The following is a 19,025-nucleotide window of genomic DNA, read 5'->3' on the forward strand; positions in this document are numbered from 1 at the left end:
GTCAGAGAGGGGGAGGTTTTGAGCCAGAGGAGCAGGAGGGTTTGGCCTTCCATCTCCCCTTGGGAAGACCCGCAAGGAGCCAGGCCCAGCCAAGGGGCCACCAGCAGGCCTTTGGTGATGCAGGGAGCCTGTCCTCGCCCCTTTCTCTCTCCGCTGCCCCACCTTGGCAGCCCTCTGCTCCTGCTGCAGGCTGCACAGAGCCCTTTTGTCCCCTGGCAGAGACAAGGTGCCTGTGTCTCCAGGCAGGGCAGCGAACACCACTTTCCCCTCCCTCTGCTTTCTTTAAGAAAATAAACACGCCCGGGCCCCTCCACCACAGCCCATGGCCCAGGCACACATAAAGGGACCTTGCTGTTGCAGCAGCCCAGGGTCCCTCTGCGGCCGCACACAAAGCCAGCTTGTGTGCAGGGGGGACGGGCTGTTATCATTTGGGGGAAGGGGCCGCCCCAGCCTTACATAAGGCATCCTCAGTTCACTACCTCCGCTGCACCGCTTGGAGCCTCAGCGCTCTCATTTGGCAGGGAATTCCTAGCCAGGACATGAGAAGGACCTGCGCTTTCCAGCAGTCAGGCCAGCAGGAGCAAGGAAGGGAAGGAAAAAGGAAGGAAGTTCCAGCTGCTGGACAGGCTCCCCAGTGCCCCAGGGTGGACATGCCTGGAGCGATGTGAACAAGACAGCAGAGAGGAAGGCAGCCCAAGGCTTAACATGGATGAGAAGCGATGCAGAGGGGAAAGGAAAAGAGAGAGCTCCGCCTCCACCTTCTGGGCACCAGGAGCAGGGAGCCCTCGGGGAACAGAAGGAGCCTGTATTTGTGATGTTTAATATGTTCTATCATGTTCTAATTACTTATTGTTTGTAAGCCACTTTGGGATTCATTTGGATGAAAAGTGGCGCAGAACTATAATAAATAAAATCAAGATGGTGGCCAATCAAACAAAGGCCAAAGGCTCTCTGGCCCAGGCAATCCTTGTCAGTTTGCACAGGCTTGGGGTATAAGAGCTTTCCCAGCAAAAGCATGGGATGCGACCCCAGAGTTCCTGCCTCTTTTTCCTAGAAAGGAAGAAGGGGAGGCCCCTTTTTTCTTTGGCAGGGCCTTTTAGCCAGTGGCTCCCTACAGTATAGCAGTCGCCGAGGAAAAAGCACCACTCCAGCCAATGAGGGGAGCGTTTCTCTGGTTGGGTGCACAGGAACACATAGGGAGAAATAGGGTCAGAGAAAGCTGTCTGATGAGGGAAAGAGAGCAGAGAAAGTTGGTTTGTGGAGTTCAGGATTGTCTACACTGATTGGCCATGGTTCTCTAGGGTGTTGTAGACACCAGGGGCTGAACCTGGAACCTTCCACATGCCCCTACTGGGTACAAATCCATCAAGCAGTAGCTTCATTTAGCCTACATGCTAGCAGTCTGTCAACAAGAATAGAAGGAGGGAGTTCTGATAGGGAAGGGGAAAGAGCCCTCCAGGCTAGTCAAGGAGGCTCAAGGGTTTAAAGAGGACAATTGCAGAGATGCAAGGCACCTTTCTGGAAGAAGCCTTGTACACCCAGCAGAACAAGCTTTGCCAGCTGGCTTGCAAGGAGAGGCGCTACTATTAGAGGAAGGGGCAAAGCAGGATGTGGGACCCCAAAACATGGTTGCCCACACAACTCTTCCCCAGCATAGGCCTGGCCACAATTCAGTGAAGCCGTCTTTGAGGTTGGCTTTCCAACGAGGAGCCCATCCATCCTTCCTCCTTGGATCCTGCTACTACTTTGTGTGGAGCAGGGAGCAGAAATCAGGACTGGCTTCCTTCTGAATGAATTCTTTGTGGCTGCAGCTCCAGCATCCCTGCCTGGGGCCAGGCAGAATGAGAAGCAAAGTCACAGACCTTTGCAGGAGCTGTAAAAGCATTGGGGGGGGGGGAGAAGGGGGGCTCCCTAAACAAGAACCTCTTGATGCAACCTGAGAACAAGGGTGATGATTGTAGGGGCGGGGGGAGGTGTTGTTTGCACACTGCAGCCCGAAAGGCTCCAGGCCCCTTGTTTTCACACTCAATTGGTGCAGCCACATGAGGATTTGTTTTTACACACAGAGAGAGATTTCTTCTGAGCCACACCCCCTGCTCTGGGTCCGGCCTTGATTCAGATGCTGGCTGCTTCAAGAGCCTTGGCAGAAGGACCCATTCCCTGCCTGGCTGGCAGGCGAGAGGACATACGAAGGAAGCTGCTGCACTCACACAGTAGAAATGGGATCAGCCTCCAGGTTGGGGGGGGGGGTTGTAAACCTGTGCCCAGAACAGGCTTGAGAACAAAGCGTCCCTTGCGGGTGGGTGGGAATCTGGAGCTGCAATCGATGCATCCGATGAGGGACTTGGGAGCTGCTGCTGCAGCCAAGGCAGTAGCCGGCTGGCTCTTATTGAACTAATTTGCACCCCACCCTCCATCTCCCCAAACAGCCTCTCCTACTGGAGCACTGCTGGGGCTGCCTGGCCAAAACGTTGGTTCTGGCAGAGCACTTCTGGAGCAGATGTACAAGGAGCACAGCTAGGCTGGGAAGAACTCCCCACCCCACCACTGCCATTCTGGTGCAGCAAACAGAGCCCATCCTTGGGCCAAGGACAGAAGATGCTCAAGGAACATGCAGGGATCTTCAGGGCACACAAAGGCTGCTGACCCAGCTGGAGATCCCAAGAAAACTTCAGATGTGCCCATCCATCCGCTCCAGGAGGCCTAAAGGCAGCTGACAAAGTGCCAGGAAGGAGCTGTGGCTTCCTCCTCTCCCAGTGCAGCCCAGCAAGGCCAGTTCAAATCATTCTTCAGTCCTGAGGCTCATTGGGCAGCCTCAGGTAGGCCTCTCACCGAGGCTACTTTGCAGGAAGGAAGCCTCCACTCTCAGCTCCTCAGAAAAAGGGAGGCCACACATGCCACCAGTCCTCAGCGCCTGAGAGATGGGCCACATGAATCTCCCATCTTGTGCCTTCAAGACCATATCCATCCCCAGCCAGAGCATCACAGAGAAAGGCATTTGGATCTGAGATGCCTGTTAGTAGAATCAGGTGGCCATCGTAGGTGGTTTTGCAGAGGTCTCAGGGTATTGCTTTCTCATTAGTTGTGCATTGCTTATCCTGAAATGGGTGCAGAGACCTAGCAATGAGGCAGGATAGAAATTAAACCAATAGGAGCCCACCCCCCACTCCTTAGATCAGCAGTCACAAGGGCTGCCCTTCCCTCCTGCCCAGCACAGAGAGAAAGGGAGGGCGTTGTCTTTGGGTGCTTGCTCAATGGAAGGCTGATGGGGAGCAGACACCCACACCCAGGGCAAGGAGGAGTGAGAGTAGCCATTCTCAGTGCCAGCCGTGAATCTGCTCTACCTGGAGTCACTTCCTCTCCTCAAAAAAGATATGGTGGAGTTGGAAAAGGCAAAACGATCAAAGGGATGGAGCAACAGCCCTATGGGGAAAGGTTACAACGTTTGGGACCTTTTGGTTTAGAGAAAAGGCAAGAAAGGGATGGTAGAAGAATATGGAGTTATGCTTGGCATGGAGAAAGTGGACAGAGAAGTCCCTCTTTCATAGCACTTGAAATCGAGCACATCTAATGAAGTGGAATGAAGATTCAGGAAAGAAAAAGACACTACTCCTTCGCACAGCACATCTTTAAACTATGGAACTCACTCCCACAAGCGGCAGTGATGGCCAGCAACTCAGGTTAAAAGAAAGTTACACAAATCCATGGGGGACAAGGCTATCAACAGCTCTTAGCCATAATGACTATGTTCTGCCTTCACCATCAGAGGCAGTAACTTCTGAATATCAGCTGTGGGAAACCACAGGAGAGGAGAGTGCTCTTTTGCTCAGGTTTCCCACAGGCATCTGGTCGCCCACTGCGAGAACAGAGTGCTGGACTAGATGGGCCACTGGCCTGATCCAGCAGAGCCTTTCCTATGTTCTTATGCAATTCATCCAGGAAAACAACCACAGCGAGCAGCCCTTGCCTCAGAGCCACAGGGAGAAAGAAAGCCTGATCTTCTGACACTCACCGGCAGTGGCTGCGCTGTCGCTTTAAGAAGCCTCCCCTCGCAGCCAGTGCCAGGGAAAATTCCATCCTTTTTGGTACCGAGCGGAGCCTTTTCCATTTGCCGCCCAAAACTACGCCTTGCCTCATGAAAGGAGCATTGTGTCCGGCACACAAGGAGGAAGAGGAGCAGCTCAGGTGGGCGAGGAGAGGGCGGAGGGCGACTCAGGCCCGCCAGGCAGGATCTCAAACACTTGCCCTCCAACCACACTACAAGGCCCCAAAAGGGCAGCCCCAGTGTTAACCCCCCCCACACACAAAAGCCACTTCCAGCAACCATGAAGCCCTTGCCACCTTTTGCTCTGAGGCACCAGTGCGGCAAGGAGCTCTGACACTGCAAGGGAAGGTGCAGGTAAGCCTTCACTCATTTTCTTGACCCAGAGCAGGGGGTCTCTCTCCACTCACCTCCAGTCAAAGCCTGCTCACCAAGGCCCAGACATCTCAAAGCTAGTGGACCAGACCATCAGGCCTAAGCCCAGGGAGAAGAGACTGCCCCAGAAAAGTAGCTGGCTGTTGCTCTGACATTGCCCCCACCTCCATCTGCTATCTCCAGGCCCGGCACCTCTCAATACGAGGTCTGTATTCTGTGAGGCGGGGGCCATGGTGGGGGCAGGGGAGCAGTTTGGGCTGAAGGAGACGGAGAGAGCCTTTCCCTGCCGGGAGCCCCCTGAATAGAGGCCTTTATGTAGCAGCAGCAGCAGCGGCTGCCGCCACGGGCCACTCCAGCAACCACAAATGGCAGCAGACAGCCAAGGGCCTCGTGTTGCTGGGCGGGCTGCTCTGCTTTCCTGGCTGGTGAAGGGGTGGCCTCCGTCAGACACACCAGCAGCAGCAGCCCTGTGCGCCTGACAGGCCTCCCAGCCGCTCACAATGAGGCCTTGTCTTCTGCCAAGGCCAGAGCATTTCCACCACCAGGTATGCCTTATTTCCCCCTGCCAGAGGGCGCAGAAAACCTGGTGATGCCCAAACAGGAGGACAGGCCAGCGGAGGGGGCTGTGGAGAGTCTCTGCCATGGGACATACCTTTCCCTTTGCTCTGCTTCAGTGCACTGGGGAGACTGATGGAGGCTGTGCCCAGCAACTCATTCCGCAGGGTGTGGTAGCTCCAGAGTTTCACGTCAAGGTGGCTTTGTGAGGTGACATTCCTGCAGCGGGGTTGGGGGAGGAAGAGGGTGCAAAAGAAGACAGGTTGGTGAGGCGGTGGGATCAAGTTTGCCTTGTGCCAAGCATGAGGGACGTTCAGTAAAAGCCAATTTGGGGACAAAATTAAACCTTAAAAGGTGAAAAGGGGGCTCTGCAGAAATAAATGAAAAGAATGTGAGTGCTCTCGACCCGTCATTAGGCTTCCCAAACATAAGAAGAGCAAACTAGGTCATCCCAGGCCCCAGGAAGAGGCCTTTCAAGGCCTAGTCATTTCAGCAAACAGGCTTAAGATGACAAGCCAGGGGAAGCCAAGGGCCTTCCCTTGTTTGAAAACACAGCTGATAACATGCAGACCTGTCCTCTGCAAGGGCTCCTGCTTCACCATGGAAAGAGCAGCTGTCGGGGCCACAGAGCCTAAGGCCCATCCCACCACTTTTGCTCCTACACAGCTGCTAGCCTGGGCAAGCCCTTTGGGCCAGAGCAGACCCACCTGGGCAACGCCAGTGCCTGCCCCAGCTCGGTTTCACACACACACCCCAATTCCCTAGAGCCCCAAATTCTTACAGCACAAGATTCTCGTTCCAGAGCAGCTCAGAGATCCCGATCCGCTTTGCTGTCTTCTTGGTCTCGCTGGTGAGCCCATCCGCCGTCACCTCCACGAAGCAGGTGATCCGAGCCTGGCGCCCCTGTGCCTTGGGCTTTGCTGACACCACTGGAGGGAGGAAGTGGAGGAAGTTCAGTAGCTGCTCCTCGGCTGGAGTGGTGGGTGACGCCTGCCCCAGGCTAGCCTGATAGGGATTTTGGGGTAGCCAGATCTACTTGCGTGCCAGGGAAAGTGACAATGCCACCCAACTGTGCCCTTTTAACCCCTCCACTTTACACAGGACGCTCCATTGCTGGTTCCACCCTTTATACAAGCACAAGACTGCCAAAGGAACAAGCAGGGCAAAGGGCATATCTATGGCCTACATTGAAACCTCACTTGAAAATAGAAGAGCCCTGGATTCCCACAAAGAACCCTGGGAAGCAAACCTGCTGGTTCATAGGGTGATGGCAGCCCCTTCCCATCCAAACAAAGGCTAGAATACGGGCAGCTCAATGTAGTGCCCTCCAGATACTGCTGGACTCCAACTCCCATCATGCCCGACCACTGGCTATGGTGGCCGCTGGGGGTGACCAGAGCTGGAGCCAAACAACACCACTTTGGCTACTGCTGGTTCAAACAGCCACTCTCCTCCCCTCCCCACCTTGGGAGCTAGCACTGGTCAAGGAGGCGAGAGTGCCCCCTTGGCATTCCAGAGGGTCTGTTACTTGAGACCCAGAGCCTAGCCCTAGCTGGAGAGTGCCAAGGCTGACGAGTGCCGACTACAGACCCAGGGGCTGACATTTCAGCCACGAGAGGAAGGCAGAGCAGCTGCAGCCTGTGCAGAAATGCTCCTGTAACTGCCAGTGTTGGGAGCCCCCTGGTGGCACAGTGTGTGCAGCTGGCCGGACCCAAAAGCCGCAAGAGGCTGCTGTCTGGCCCCATCATACACTCCCCCCCTGCAGCTGCTTGAGGTGCAAGCAAAGCATTCATGCTAGGGGGGGGGGGGCACCAGCTAGCCAGAAAAACAAATCTGGGGTGGGGGGGTAGAAAGGGGAGAGTTGCCTCTCAGTCCTTATGAGCAATGACCCAATGGCACATTGCTGTCACAACAGGCCAGAGGACAAGAGAAAAGCTTGTGGGTCTCATTTTTAACCCTTGAGACTGGAGGGCAATGTGAAGAATTAAACACTCACATATCAGTAGAGTTGGAAGATACCCTTGCCTGAAACCCGGGAGAGCTGCTGCCACTCAGTGTGGACAATATTAATCTATATGGACTCAATATAAAGCAATTTCCAGCCTTCCTCCTTGTAGAATGAATGTAAGCAGTTGTAGTTAGTTGAGTTTCTGAGGTGAGATGGGATGACCTGCAGTGGTGGCTCTCAGGGTGCGGAAGGACCCGGTAAATAACCCTACCACAGCCATGCCTCTCTAGCCTGGATCCAAAGTTTGCAGGATCAGCAGGTAAAAGTCCATTGCTGTTATGACTAGACGGTAGGGAAACTGTTTCTCTTCCCACACCCACCCTTGCATGTAAATGCATGTGTGTGTGTACACACACACACATACAAACAAATACTGATGGGAGAACCCATTTGTCCCCCACCCTGAACTGACAGTAGTTAGGAGTGGGGACTGCTAAAGTTCAGGCCATCTTGGCAAGCTGTAGGGAAAAGATCAGAAGGTCACACAGTCATCCTGTCGGCAAGGGTTTTCTCGCAGGCAAGGAAATTCTGGGTCATGCTAAAAAAGAAGAATTCATCCCTACGCTGGGGACAGCACAAGTGGGAATGACTGGGAATAACTGAAAGACCACAGCAAACAAGTCAAGGAACTATCATGGGACCACCCAAATACTGGCTACAGTGCTTTCTGGAGCTCTTCTTAACTGGCAGCTGCTTAAAATAAAAGCAGTGTAAAGGGGAGGAATCTGTTGCCCTTCAGATGACGACTCCCACCATCCCTGACTACTGACCACACTGGCTGGTGCTGAGGGAAATGAGAACCCAACAACCTCTGAAGGGCCACAAGTTACCCACCTCAATGTAAACTAGCCTTCTCTTCATTTTAGAGAATATTTAGCACCTCCTGGGATACATGAAATGTTCTCATCCAGAATGATCTGCTCCCTACTGGTTTTTTTTAAGCTTTTGCTCAGCATACGTAATTATTTCTGAGTCCGAATAGCTCAGAACAGCACCCATAAAGCAATATAAATGTTTGTTCGGCTCATAGGAAGAATCTCACTTGTTTTGTGGGTTCTATAAGCTTCCTAATATTCTGATCTGAACTTGGCTGATAACCAGTCAGTATCTGTAATGGATCTGAAATTGTTTTTTAATATGTGTGATTGTTTTTATATGTGTTTTTTAATGTGTTATGAAATTCCTTTAAGATGCTTCACGGAAAGAGATTTGTAAATTAACTGAACACAACCCCACGGCGCAGCTACGCTTACACAAAAAATCCTTGCAGCTGATGGGAATTTCACAGGCGAGCCAAGGAGAAAGGACATCCAGAGCTGACAGAGGGGCAGACCAGAAACAACAAACACCTCCTTACTGCTGCCAAACTCCACAGAGTTGCTCCTGGACAAGAGGACTCACCTTTCACAGTAAGTGGAGATTTCTCTCCAGGCAACCCCACAGAAGCCATTTCATCGCTGGATGCCTATGAAAGCGAAAGAGCAACAGGTGACACATTGTCTGAAAAGTCGGGGCAGGACTCCTCCAAGTTCTGGTACTGGACACCGAGCTGGTAGCATCAGCACTAAGGAATGGGAGGAAACCTGGTTTATGGGCTCCAGCTTCCATCAGCCACAGACATGGGCATAGCCAGGGTTTTTGTTAGGGGGGGCAGGCTTTCGTTAGGGGGGACAGAACCTCTGATTTGTATTGATTGGGGGGCAGTTGCCCCCCTGCCCCTCCTTGGCTACGCCCATGGCCACAGCTAGCATGGCCTGATGGAGTGGGATGCTAGGAGTTTGGCTACTCATGCTTCCTGCTGCTTCTCTAAGTTTGCCTGTTTGGCTCAGGACAGGAAATACCTTGCTCTCACCAGCCATACAGATAACTGCACCCTCCAAACTTAGAACTTTTCCAGTTGTTGAGTTCTGAATCCTGGAACAGAGAGAGCTCCTTGAAGAGAACCATCAGAAGCCCCAATCCAGCAACAGTTCCGGAAAAACGAGGCCCCAGGGGGTAGTGTGGGAAATTCCCCTCACTGAGTAAGACAGCAAAGGCAGAAGGAAGAAGAGAGCTTCAGAGCACAGACACAAAGAGGAAGTGGGTGCAGAACAGCTCAGTTAAGGACTGCCAGCATTTGTTTGCACACAGCAAGCTCCGATGAAGAGCAGCAGCAGCTTTTCATTCAGCAAAGAGGAGGAACTTCTTCTTCATGCTTGAGCTTCTGGATCATAAAAAGTTTTGTATTTTAAGTCTCTGAATGACAAGTGGGCAGGTAAGGTTAGAAGAAGCAGCAGCAGGAACACCCCCTCCTGAATGAGTTTCCTCGCTCACTTTCTATCCCCCACAGAAGAGTGAGTTTGTTGATTTGCACTAGCTACAGATCTCCAAGAGCAGGAAGACAGAGTTGGTTCACAACAGAGTGTGAGTCTAGCAACCACGCAAGCTGCTCAGGAGGAACCAAACCAAGTCAGCTAATCATTAACACATTCAATCATTGCATATTTATTACTCTCCTTCAAACCCAGCACTCTGTGAAGGTGATAGGTGACACACATACCACTTCACTTCATTCCCTCCATGGTCTCAGGTGCATTGAGAATGAGCCAAAAATTGAGTTAAACAGAACATAAGGTAAATTATAGGTGGGTGGTGTTAGTTCAATCCCACATATGGTTACAGTTCTAGTGTACCCAGAGAACATCAATGTTGGTAGTTCCTTTCAACAAAATGAGCAAGATGCAAACAAGAAGTCCAATAGTTCACACACAGCAATGCAAGAGTCAGTGGCAAAAATCACTCAACATGCCTCATGACGTGTCTACATCAGCTGTTATCTGCATGACAGAGAGAGCTGTCCTCTCTCCTTTGTGAAATAGGATTTTACTCCCATATTTCTTTGTAGAACTCTCTGGAGCTCCATTAAAGAGTCCCTATGTTTCCCACAGCAGTCCTTGCCACAACCAGGAAGAATCTACACAATTCATTTGCACACACACCCCTTTGTTTAAACAGTATCACTCAGGCTACAGTATATCTTTACAAGTAGCTGCAGCAATCAGCCAATTCAAGAAGCAAACCTGTCTCAATCCTTGCGCTTATGTATAGTGAGCACATAAACAGCAGTTCCAACAGAAAAGCTGAATCCCAAACAATAAGCAATGCAATAAAAGAAGCAATACAAACTTCCCTATAATCTGAGCAAAGCAAATAAGTGGATGAACCTCCTTTGCATGTGTCCAAGGAACGTCATGGTGCCCCGAGTAGAGCCAAAGGCTATTCTGTGGGTACCTTAGAAAAGGAGGAAGGGCACCCAATGGTTTGATGCAGCCTCATCATACAGCAAGGCACTGTAGAGCAACACAACTGAAAAGCACACCCTATACAGACCGTCTGGACACTTCCACTGGCACAAAACATAGCAATTTGTCCCACACCTGAGTAGGTTAATGGCAGCCTAGCTCTCTGGGGAAAACTCTACAGTGACTGCCAAAAAATAAGTCCCGGTGTCCAGAGTCATATGAAAGCAACTCTTACCCAGTGTTAGAAACTGAGATATGAAGCTAGGAGCTAAATGGCATCTTAAATCTAGGTTGTGGGTGCAACAACGGCACACTTTTAAAATAACAATACAAAGCTGAAAATGAACAAACTGCAGCTAAAATATTATGTTCATTATGCTCTCACACACACCCCTAATATTCTTAAGAGGGTCTCTTCTCCAGTCTTCAGAGAGTAGCTGGAAGTGGGGAGGCAGAAAAAGGTCCTTCTTTCCTTCCACTCCACAGTTTTAATCTGAAATCTTAGGTGCAGTACTGTGCCCAGAGCTCAGAAACTGTTCACACTAATGAAATTCCATCACAAAATGCACCTAAAACAATGGGAGTTTTGAACCCTGCTCTTACCAACATAGTATACTCCAGTTGTTTTGGACTACAACTGTACTGGCTAAGGATGATGAGAGTTGTAGTCCAAAACTGTTGAAGGGCAGGCAGTAGGCTAATGTAGTCTGCCTTAAAGGGCCTGAGGCCCTCTTCACCGTAGAACAGTCCGCCTCATAGACAGTACATATCTTAAGGGCACCTTCTGAACAGAAGAGCTCAGCTGCTGAGGTACTCAGAGAGACAACCCCTGCCCTCTTTAAAGCTTTCAAAGGACAAGGCAGGCAGGCAGTGGGGCTGGAGACCCAGGGTGCCTGCGGTTTCCAAGCCTGTCGACATTATATACACACACATACAGCAAAAATATTTGGGGTTTGTTCAGGCCTTCCGTTTCTAAAGGTTTTGGCTGACTACTTCATCCCTTCATTTGCCACCTTCCTCTTTCCTGTAGCTTCGCGGGGCGAGGGTTGTTGTTGCTGTTATAACCTGAAAAGCGGGATGGAACTAACAACCCCTAAAAATAAATAAACAAACGAATGTTTGTTTGTTTTTAAAAAGAGAAACTCAGGAGTGTTTCGTTTTTTAAAGCTCCAGCTGATTTTCAAAATGTTGGAGAGAAGGAAACCAGGCAAGCAAGCAAGCGGGTGTAGGTATCCGTATGTGTCAATCACAGCAGTGGCCAGACCCCCCGCTTCCCACCCTCAAATCTCCAGACTTACCGGCGACGGTTGCCAGCTTCTTCCCACTTCCACCTCCTGTAGTCATGGGTCATGTGACAAGTGACACATCACGTGACACATACTTCGGAAGTGGAAAGGGAGGCTACGGAGCCGGGACGGCTAGAGCGGAATGGCGGAGGAAGCGGTGGCTGCAGCGGCTCCGACTTCCGGTTGTCGGGATGAAGCAGGAGTGGAAATCGCGTGTTCCCTTTCCAAGTTATGAGGTCTTGTCGGACTGGAAGTATAAGTTTATTTCCCCGGGATTCTTTGGAGGTGGGTGGGCGGCATCAAAAGTATTAGATTAAAAGCCCCGCCTTCAAACAATGCAATGCTCTGGCTATTCTTTTTTAAGTCAAGGAAGAAAGGACGGTTTTAGAGGGGAACTACAGCTCCCAGTATGCCTTTCTTCCGCGAACTATCCTGTGTGAGGCCGCACAGTTCCCAGCATGCTCCACAATGGATAGCGGGGGGGGGGGAAAGACTACACTTCCCAGAGTGCCCTGGGAGTCACAGTCTAAAGTGGAGCAAAATGGCTCCCGTGGAGCACGTCGTGGCTGATGCTGGAGCTTTCCTGCGTGGAGCCCCGCTTCAGGTACAGTGGGAGAAGGCTGAGAACGGCTGCCAACTTGGCCAGTGGCCCACTGGGGAGCCCCGCGAGAAAGGACCACAGGCCCAGGTGTATGCTTTACTTTGCGGTAGATTTTTGTTGGACCTGGAGACTTTTATTAGGCCATCCCGAGTAGAGAGAGAAAGCTGCCTAGAGAGAGACTCTTCTTAGGGCACATGGCAGGTTGGGGTTGTGGGCCTGGAGATTGTTCCCTGTCCCTTGACAGCTTCAGGCGGTTGGGAAGGGACACACACACACCCTGGTCTACCAAGTCAAGGTGGCTCCTCAGAATGTTGCATGGGACTCCTGGAGTCCCCTCTGGTTGCAGGTCGCTCTGTTATGCTTCTCGGTATGTGGGCACCCCAGAACCCTCAGATTAGCTTTTGCTCCTACGGAGTGTGAGTAGTAGGTCAGGAGAGGTGTGGCTATAGGTCTGCATCTCTCTTCCCTAACCTAGTTGCCTGCCCCAGCTCCCTTCCAGCCCTCAGGTTCCTGACCCACTTGCAACAGCTCTCAGCTGTGTCTTCCCCACTGGCAGGACATTGGCAAGAATATCTACACAATCCGAGAGGTGGTGACTGAGATCCGAGACAAGGAGACCCGCAGGCGGTTGGCAGTGCTGCCCTATGAGCTCCACTTCAAGCAGCCTTTTCCTGAATATGTAAGGCTTGGTGAGTAGCCTCTGCTTCGTGGTCTATTCTTCCTGCCCCTCTTCTGTGACTTGCCTTTTTCTTTTTGTAAGTAACTTTGAGCTCTTGACTGGAAAGCAAAGGGTGGTATTCAATTCTAGTCCTACTCAGGGTAGACCCATTGAGATTAATGGACATGACTTACTTTCATTAATTTCAATTGATCTACTCTGGGTGGGGCTTTGTGGAGTATAACCCCAACTAACATGTGACACACACACACACACACACACACACACGGTCAGGAGTAGAAATCAAGTTGATCACCTACAATTGCTTCATTGTTACTTGCTCTTTGATGTGTTTTCCTGGTGCCCTCTGGAATTAGAGAAGCACTTTTTCTCATGACCAGTTGTGATTTCCTAGTTTTGCCTCTGGGCTTGAACACTGAAATCCTCCTTTGTTTCTAGTGACGGAGTTTTCCAAGAAGACGGGTGACTACCCCAGTCTTTCAGCCACAGACATCCAAGTCCTGGCCTTGACCTACCAGCTGGAAGCAGAAAATGTTGGTGTGGCTCACTTGAAGAAAGAGCCAGAGCAGAAGGTGGATCTTCCTCCTTTTATTATTTCTCTTTTGAAGGGGCCTTTTCCAGCAAAATGTTTATTTACTATGATGTTGGTTTTGTATCCTGCTTTTTAGGCAAATGTTTTCTTCCAAACAACTCACATTAATTAAAAGACAGACAGAGAGAGGTCCTTCCCTTAGGCTTACACACTTTAAAAAACAAGACACACAAGAGAAGGGGAAATTAGGGAAGCGGGGGGGGGGGGGGTGTTGACCAGATGGCTAATGCCAGGAACCAAGTGGTGGGGTGGGCACAGGCATTACTATCTAGTTGGGGCCAAGATAATATTTCCTTGCTTGGATGGAGATACTGTAAATGACCCTGCAGCCCTTGTTCCCCTGGCTGATGTCAGCATTTGCTTCTACCTTTCAGCTGTGCACTCCCAGGGCAATTGAAAAGGGTTCTTTCTGCCAGTGAGGAGGGAAGTCAACTCCCTCTGTGGCTGATTGAGGAGGCCCCTTGTTGCAATATTCTTCCTATCCAGTAGGAGGGGGGAATCCAGTTCCCCGTGAATGCAGGACACGCTTGCCACCAGCTGCATGTATTAGCAACCTATGTTTTGTCTTTGTCTGTTTCCTGCTGCTGCAAATGCCAAACAGGCTGATTATGCACTGCCTGAATCCTGTCCTATGCTCTGCTGTGGCTTGAACGCCATTCTTCTTGCCATTGCTGCTCAAAAGCTGATCAGACCCTGGGATGGTAGGTTTTGTGAGGCAGCTGCTGCTATAAGAATCAACACTATGCCCTACTGACCCACATCCCACTTTCTTTTCTCTCCCCACCCTGGATCCTTGCAGGTAAAACTCAGCTCAACAAAGCAGCACCCTGAGACACCTGTTCATGTTGCTGGCTTCCATCTACCTTCCAAGGTAATTGCCTCTGTGAGCAATCTGAAACTCTGCCCCACTATTCATGGAAGGAGTATGAGCAGAGGGTAGCACACCTTGATGACTCACTGCCCCTCCCCTCCTCCTGGTTGCATGGGGTGTAATCTGGGAATGACCAGGTGTGCCAGTTGAGCCCTTGCGCTGGGAGTCCTTGATAGGCAGCATCTCCTCCTTGGCTTGTGTGAGGATCCAGTGACCATCCGGCATCTACCAGAAGCCTAAAGGAAGAGGTAGCCACACACGGCTTTTCTAAGAGGGCCATGGAGGATGGGCAAATCACTCAGTGGTGGAGCACCTGCTTTGCCTGCAAAAGGTCCCAGGTTCAATCCCAGCCAGCATCTCCAGGTAAACACCCCAGAGAGTCATTGCTGCCAGTCAGTGTAAGCAATCTGGAGCTTGTATATGACTGTTTCTTCTGGCAATTCATACATGTCAGCTTTTCTTCTGCCCAACTTTTATTCTAGACCAAGTGCCCAGGAGGTGAGAAGAGTCCTTCCGTGGTGGGAAGCAGAAACTCTGCAGACTCCACAGGCCCTGAAACCTCTGAGTTTGGTTCCTTCCTGTTCTGGAGGAACCCTCTGCCCAGCATTGAGGAGGATCTACAGGACTTGCTGGTAAGAAGTCTAGCATTCTTTCCTTTCTTCCTGCCTCACTGGGACACAGGCACCACCTTCATCTCTGCAGCCTGGGAAGGTTCCATGCTCAGCGGATCCTCTCCCAATTGGTCTGTTTTTCGCAGAAAGCGGATGCTGTTGTTATTGTGCCAGAGGACCCCAAAGGCAACAAGAGTAGTGGTGAGGAGGAGGAGCAGAGTGGAGAGGACAGCGATGACGAGGAAGGCTGGATCACGCCTAGCAACATCAAGCAGATCCAACAGGGCATGGGCCAGGCTGATGAGCCAGCTGGTGTGCAGGTTGGCTGTGTCACCACCGACTTTGCCATGCAGGCAAGTGTGGGCTGTGTGAGACCAGGTGGTCCCCAGGGCTTGAGGGGAGGGAGAAGGATGTATGCTTACCTTTTCGTCCTTGCTTCCATGCACCCAGTCTAGTCCTGTAAGCCTCCTGCTACATTCTTGTGCCTGCTACAGCTGCCTGGTCCAGGCTTCCTTGGAGGCCCAGCAGAGGTTTTATGGTCTATGTTGGAAGAACATGATGAGAATAGGAGGGACAGAAAGGGTGGCTCATGAGCAGCAAGGGGTGACTTGGGTGGCAGCAGGAAGCTGAGAAGAGGGAAGGGAAGTGGCCAGGTGTAGAGCAGAGGGATGAGAGAGAGAGGAGAAGCTGCAGGAGGTGGATTGAAGGCAAACAGGCAGTGGGACAAAAACAGGAAGGGGAGAGGGGAAGCAGCGCTTTGTGCTCCGAGTTGGGCAACCTGGCAGACCTAAAGAAGAGGAAACTGGGGGCTCTCTTTCAACTGGAGAAGCTTGGTCAGCCCAGCAGCAAAAGAAGAGCAAACTTCCAAAGCCAGCATTTTGTGTATTTTAAAAAGGAGAGCAAGCATTGCCTTATTTTAGCTCCTGCCCTTTCCAAGACCCCAGCCTATGGAGTATCCAAAGTCTGTTGAGAGGGACTTGCCCTGCACCAGCGTCATGGGGGCACATTGGGTGCTGATTGGGCTCTCCTCCCCTTCTCTGGTCTCTTTCCCACAGAACATTCTGCTGCAGATGGGCCTGCATGTGCTGGCAGTCAATGGCATGCTGATCCGGCACACCCGGAGCTACATCCTGCGCTGCCACGGCTGCTTCAAGTATGTGATGAGTTGGTGGCTGGGCTGCAATCTCTGGCATATGGGCAACAGCTGGGCCTGTGTCTAGCCGTATTCAGGAGGCGCCCCCTGGGCTTGGGCAATGGGCTGCTGCCAAGGTTGTCAAGCCGCTGACCTGGCTTCTCTGCTTTCCTCCAGAACCACATCAGAAATGACCCGGCTCTTCTGCCCTCATTGCGGGAACAAGACGCTTAAGAAGGTGGCAGTGAGTGTGGATGACGATGGCAGCATCCACATGCATTTTTCTCGGAATCCCAAGGTCTTGAACCCCCGTGGCCTCCGGGTGAGCAGCTCTGCTCTGGGCTCCAGTGTTCTTATGGGCTTCCCGCACTTGTTGTCCTCTCTGTTGGCTGCCTGTGCTCCCAGCTGAGCACCTGAGGCAAGAAGTAAGAGTCTGCAGCAGGCCACGCAGAAGTCTTCTGGGGCCAGCAGCAGAATCTTCTCTGGGCTTATTTATTTCCTCCCAATGGCAAAAGTTCTGTGGCCAGTGCTATCCAGTGTAGCTTTAAGGAACTTGTTCCACTAGCACAACGATTTATGGTTGTATAGCAATATTTCCCCCTGCATGTGTCCTACGCCTTCCCAAATTTTCTCCAAAGAGTTGGGGGAACCCCATAACAGATTATGGGGGGAGAAGATGTGGGGGGTGTCTGTTGTGCAGCTGTCACTCCTCATGCTACAACAATGAGTGGATTGGATACTACTGTAAGTAAAAATGTAAAACCGTAACTTGGAAAAAATATAACAAGGATAAAAGTCAAGTGTGAGGTGCCTCTCCCTGTCAGGGGTGTGGGGCAGGGTGCATTGGTCCTTTTGGCTTCACTGTGTGCCTCTTTCTTTCCACAGTACTCTCTCCCAGCTCCTCAGGGTGGGAAGCACGCAAATAATCCCCACCTGACAGAGGACCAGCACTTCCCCCAGCAACGGCTCTCCCGCAAGGCCAGGCAGAAGACAAATGTCTTTGACCCTGATTATATTGCAGGAGTTTCTCCATTTGCGGAAAACGACATCTACAGCCGGGCGGCCAATCTACAGATCCGGGATACGGCGCTGGGTGCAGGCAGGAGGCGTCTGAACCCCAACACAGCCTCCAAAAAATTTGTGAAAAAGAGATGAGGTGGGGAGAGATGCAACCACCCACCTGTCCCACTTGTCAATGAAGGGAGGACAAGTCTTTTGTTTCCTACAGCTTGTGTGAAGGCAGGACTTTGCCCCTTGGCTCTGCTTCCAAGGCAACAGACACTAGTGTGAATAAACGGCAAGCAGCAGGAAGGTGGGAGGCAGACTGACAAAGTGATCTGGAAAGTGAGAGTGGCCCTCGTGCGGCAGAATCCATGTGCTGCGCTCAGGTCTTGGGTGCAGTCTAATGCAAAAGACTCAGCAGCGGTGGCCGCATGTTTTGTTTTGTTTTTTTAATAAACCAGGGTGTCTGCACATTTGGTGTCTGTGCACAACTCCTTGTGGTTTAGCTTGTCCCTTTCCTGACAACTAGACCCCTTTTCTCCCATGAGCTGAAGGTAGCCTTTCCCCTGTAGTAGTCAAGAGCACGGGCCTTGGCCTTTTTCTACCAGGTCTTCAGCCATACAGTAAACTGGTTGGGATGCCTAGAGAGGAAGCACTGCTCTTTGACTGTCTTCTATCACATTGCTGGCTGCAAACTTTTGAGTTCCACAAAGCTCTTTCTCAGAAGTGCCTGTTCAAAGCAAAAACAGAAAAGTTTACGGCCTAATAGCTGATTAACTCCAAAACACACATCCATGTGGGCTAATAAGAGTAGGAACCTGGAAAAGCCTGTTTAATTTTTGGTCTAAATACCTATGCTGGGGAATAGGCCTCTGTTTAACTCAAAAGATCACTTCCACTATTGTCAAAACATATGACAATAGGTTGCCTAAAATCTTTTCTCTGGTGAAAAGGGGTTAAAGAGCCATGAGAAGGAGAACTGCAGGAATGTCGCAAAAATGCCTGGCAATGAGCTGGTGGCAACTCCATAAGGCCACGTCCCACTCACAGAGAGAGCCGCAGGTGTTCTCCCCCAGCCCTCTGGTGGGTCCCCTTGCAAGACAAGTTGTGTCACATTTTCTACTGCTTCCTGCCTTGGGCTACAGCAAATCCTCCTTGCACTTAACAAGCCTTTTCCTTGTAGAGGAAAGGTCAACGGCCAGTTTGCTGCAGACTGGCCCCTGTTCCATTCCTCCTAACTATGCCCCAACATGCAACAAAGGCCTACATATACCTGGGACCAAAACTGACTGGTAAATGAAATTTGATTAGATAGATTTCTAGTGCAAACAAAGGGCCCTGCCCAGTCCTTGCATAGCTCTAGTTAAGTCGCTAACAGTGCCCCACCCTGGCACCACACAAAGTTAATCTGGGCATTTGCAGCTTGAATGAAAGGGCTGTCAAAAACATTCTTTGCCATCTTCTAGGGAGGCAGTTGCCAATTTCATAGGCACGCCTAGCCTGCTTGCTTTGTTCTGAATCTGCCGTGCAAACACCAAAGACCTGCCCTTGGTGGCTAGGACTTAATAAACACAGGAGAGGCTTACACACAGACACACACTTTTAGCAAAGTTTGGTGACTTGTACCTGTCTTTTTTACCTGTTGCCATATACCTTTCGCCAAAAGCAGACACTGCTGCTTCCTATTGGAATTGTATTCTACTAATTAATTAATATGAATTCCCATATGTATTGAAAATACTCCCAGGAAGTGTGTGATCTTGCCACAGAGCAGAGCATTCAGAGAAATGACCATTGCCCAAAATTCATGTGACATTGCTTCCTCTGGATCCATCCCATTACAGTACTGATATAGAAGATAGCCATGGTCAGCAACAGAAGCTAGTTTGGTACAGCCTGAAATCATTTTACTACTTCCAAATACTGTCCACAGGATTCTTTGTAGTGGCACCCAGAGGCTGTTGGGGAACACCAATAGCCTCACAGGAAA

At 50.9% G+C, this 19,025-nt stretch overlaps 3 protein-coding genes across 3 annotated transcripts in view; 2 read left to right on the top strand and 1 right to left on the bottom strand.

The window, feature by feature from the left end:
* The window catches only part of WWP2 (WW domain containing E3 ubiquitin protein ligase 2), a 37,697-nt gene extending 26,077 nt beyond the window's left edge, over nucleotides 1-11,620 (bottom strand). The window contains 5 exon segments of the mRNA XM_083452443.1: nucleotides 5,070-5,191; nucleotides 5,754-5,901; nucleotides 8,382-8,445; nucleotides 11,560-11,575; nucleotides 11,577-11,620. Coding sequence (XP_083308569.1) covers nucleotides 5,070-5,191; nucleotides 5,754-5,901; nucleotides 8,382-8,445; nucleotides 11,560-11,575; nucleotides 11,577-11,605 — 379 coding nt within the window. The 5' untranslated portion in view covers nucleotides 11,606-11,620.
* NQO1 (NAD(P)H quinone dehydrogenase 1) overlaps nucleotides 1-19,025 on the top strand; it is a 177,468-nt gene that overhangs the window by 151,288 nt on the left and 7,155 nt on the right. The gene's annotated exons all lie outside the window — the stretch shown is intronic.
* NOB1 (NIN1 (RPN12) binding protein 1 homolog) lies at nucleotides 11,982-17,506 on the top strand. Its single transcript, XM_083452545.1, has 9 exons — nucleotides 11,982-12,151; nucleotides 12,705-12,837; nucleotides 13,266-13,399; nucleotides 14,219-14,290; nucleotides 14,773-14,922; nucleotides 15,048-15,254; nucleotides 15,957-16,054; nucleotides 16,211-16,355; nucleotides 16,919-17,506. Exons 1-9 carry the CDS (start codon nucleotides 12,089-12,091, stop codon nucleotides 17,186-17,188), a joined length of 1,272 nt encoding a protein of 423 aa, XP_083308671.1. The 5' UTR covers nucleotides 11,982-12,088; the 3' UTR covers nucleotides 17,189-17,506.

This window comes from Podarcis tiliguerta (genome assembly GCF_965153285.1).
Source record: "Podarcis tiliguerta genome assembly, chromosome: 8".
NCBI lineage: Eukaryota > Metazoa > Chordata > Lepidosauria > Squamata > Lacertidae > Podarcis > Podarcis tiliguerta.